The sequence below is a fragment of the Neophocaena asiaeorientalis genome, unplaced genomic scaffold, assembly GCF_003031525.2.
Source record: "Neophocaena asiaeorientalis asiaeorientalis breed wild unplaced genomic scaffold, Neophocaena_asiaeorientalis_V1.1 scaffold629, whole genome shotgun sequence".
In the NCBI taxonomy this organism is placed as follows: Eukaryota; Metazoa; Chordata; class Mammalia; order Artiodactyla; family Phocoenidae; genus Neophocaena; species Neophocaena asiaeorientalis.
In genome coordinates, this window is record NW_020175468.1 from 1,694,734 (window position 1) to 1,696,519 (window position 1,786).

Below are 1,786 nucleotides of genomic sequence, written 5' to 3' on the forward strand. Positions count from 1 at the left end.
CTCCGAACAGCTCCATCCAATTAACCCCCAGCCCTGACACTGGCCCCGCACCCACCTGCCCAGGACCTGCGGTGCCCCTCACTAACCCCTAGAACTAAGCCCAACCCTCCCCACCATGTGCCTGACCTCCCTCCCCGCCCTTACGACTGACCCCCATTCTCAGCCCCATCCACATCTCTCTCCCTGCCTCCCCCCTTGGTTTTGCTTTTGTTTATTTAACCAAGAAAATGGGGTACACACCCAGGACATTCTTCTGGGTGCAGGTTGGGGTGGGAAAGACTCAGCCACTCACGCAGTCACTTGTGGATTGGCCAGCACTGACAAAGCACACACAGGTTCCCGGTGCAGTGCTAGGCCCAGGGGATTCAACAGTGAGCAACCCAACCACACCCCTGCCCTCCACGAGCTCTCAGTTTGGGGGAGAGGCAGACACAGACCTAGAACTGAGGCCGAAAAGCAGGGCTGGGCTGAGGAGCCTTGTCCCAGGATCCGGGGAGAGGCGGGTCTGCTCTGGGGCTTCGTGAGGACGCACCTGAGTGGGGAGACTGCAGTTCAGGAGGCTGGGGAGGAGGCTGGGATGAGGGTCCAGGGGGAGAGGACAAAGGCTGAGCCGGGGTCAGGGCTATGGGGGTGGAGAGGAAGGAAAGAGACAGAGTCGGGGGGCCAGGGGTCAAGAGAACAGGGTCAGGACTGGCCAGTGGGGGAGGTGAGGGAGATAGAGTGAGGAGACAGTAGATGAATTATTCAGCAAACATAACGAAGCACTTTCCACGTGCCAGGAATCCAACATATATTCTGTAATCCTCACAACAACCCCAGCTACCCCCTAACTTCATTCATTCATGCATGCATGCAGCAACTGATGATTGAGGGTAGAATTCCAGGCACTGGAGATTTAGCAGGGCACAAAGCAAGAATCTGCCATCAGAGTTGCTACTCTAGAGCCTGGGTCAACATACTACAGCCACGGGCCAAACGTGTCCACCAGCTGTTTTGTAAATAAAGCTTTATTGGAACACAGCCACTGTCTACAACCGCAGACTGGAATAGTTTCGACCGAGATGGTATGGCCCACAGAGCCCCGAAAATTTTGACCATCTGGCCCTTTACAGCGAATGTCTGCCACTCCATGATTGGAGGAAGCAGAAAACAAACAAAAGGATAATTACTCTGGCCAGGTCAGATAAGGGGTGAGAGTCTTTCTGAGAAGGTGACATGAAACTTGAAAGCTGAAAAAGCTCCAGCCAGGCAGAAGAAACAGCAAGTGAAAAGGCCCTGAGGTGCTGAGGTGGGATGAGCTTGGTCTGTTAAAGGAACAGCAGGAGGGAAGTGTGGCTGGAGCTGAGTGGCCTAAGGGAGAGGGGAGGAGTCTGGGGGGGGGAAGGTTTTTTTGGCCATGGTGAGAGGCTGGATTTGATCTTAAAAATGATGGGAGGCCACCTGAAAGCATTTGGTCCATCGCTTATTCATTCAACACATGCCTGTGGAATCTCCCTTCGCAATACAGAGATGCGTCCTAAAGAATCCCTACCCGCAGCCTAAGGAGATGCCACAGCAGGACTTAGGGAGCCTCCAAGGACAGCCACATCTAAACCCCCTTGTTTCACAGAAGTTCAGGGAGGTCCATGGCCAACCCCCAGCCACAGAGCAGATGGGGGACAAGAACCCAGGCTTCTGGGGTCCTAGTCCAGAGGGGACTGTCTGGCTCTTCTTGTTCCATCCCTGGACCTCTCCTTGTTGCAACCCGCCCCCCACCTCCATCATCCTCCACTTTCATATCATTACC

General features: G+C 54.5%; 1 protein-coding gene across 1 annotated transcript in view; it reads left to right on the plus strand.

Annotated features, from left to right (window-relative positions):
* The window catches only part of KCNC3 (potassium voltage-gated channel subfamily C member 3), a gene marked incomplete at its 5' end in the record, with an annotated part of 7,984 nt that extends 7,892 nt beyond the window's left edge, over positions 1–92 (plus strand). Inside the window, one exon of the mRNA XM_024768224.1 lies at positions 64–92. Within this exon, the coding sequence (XP_024623992.1) occupies positions 64–92 (29 nt within the window). The remainder of the gene's footprint in view (positions 1–63) is intronic.
* Between the last annotated feature and the right edge of the window lie 1,694 nt (positions 93–1,786).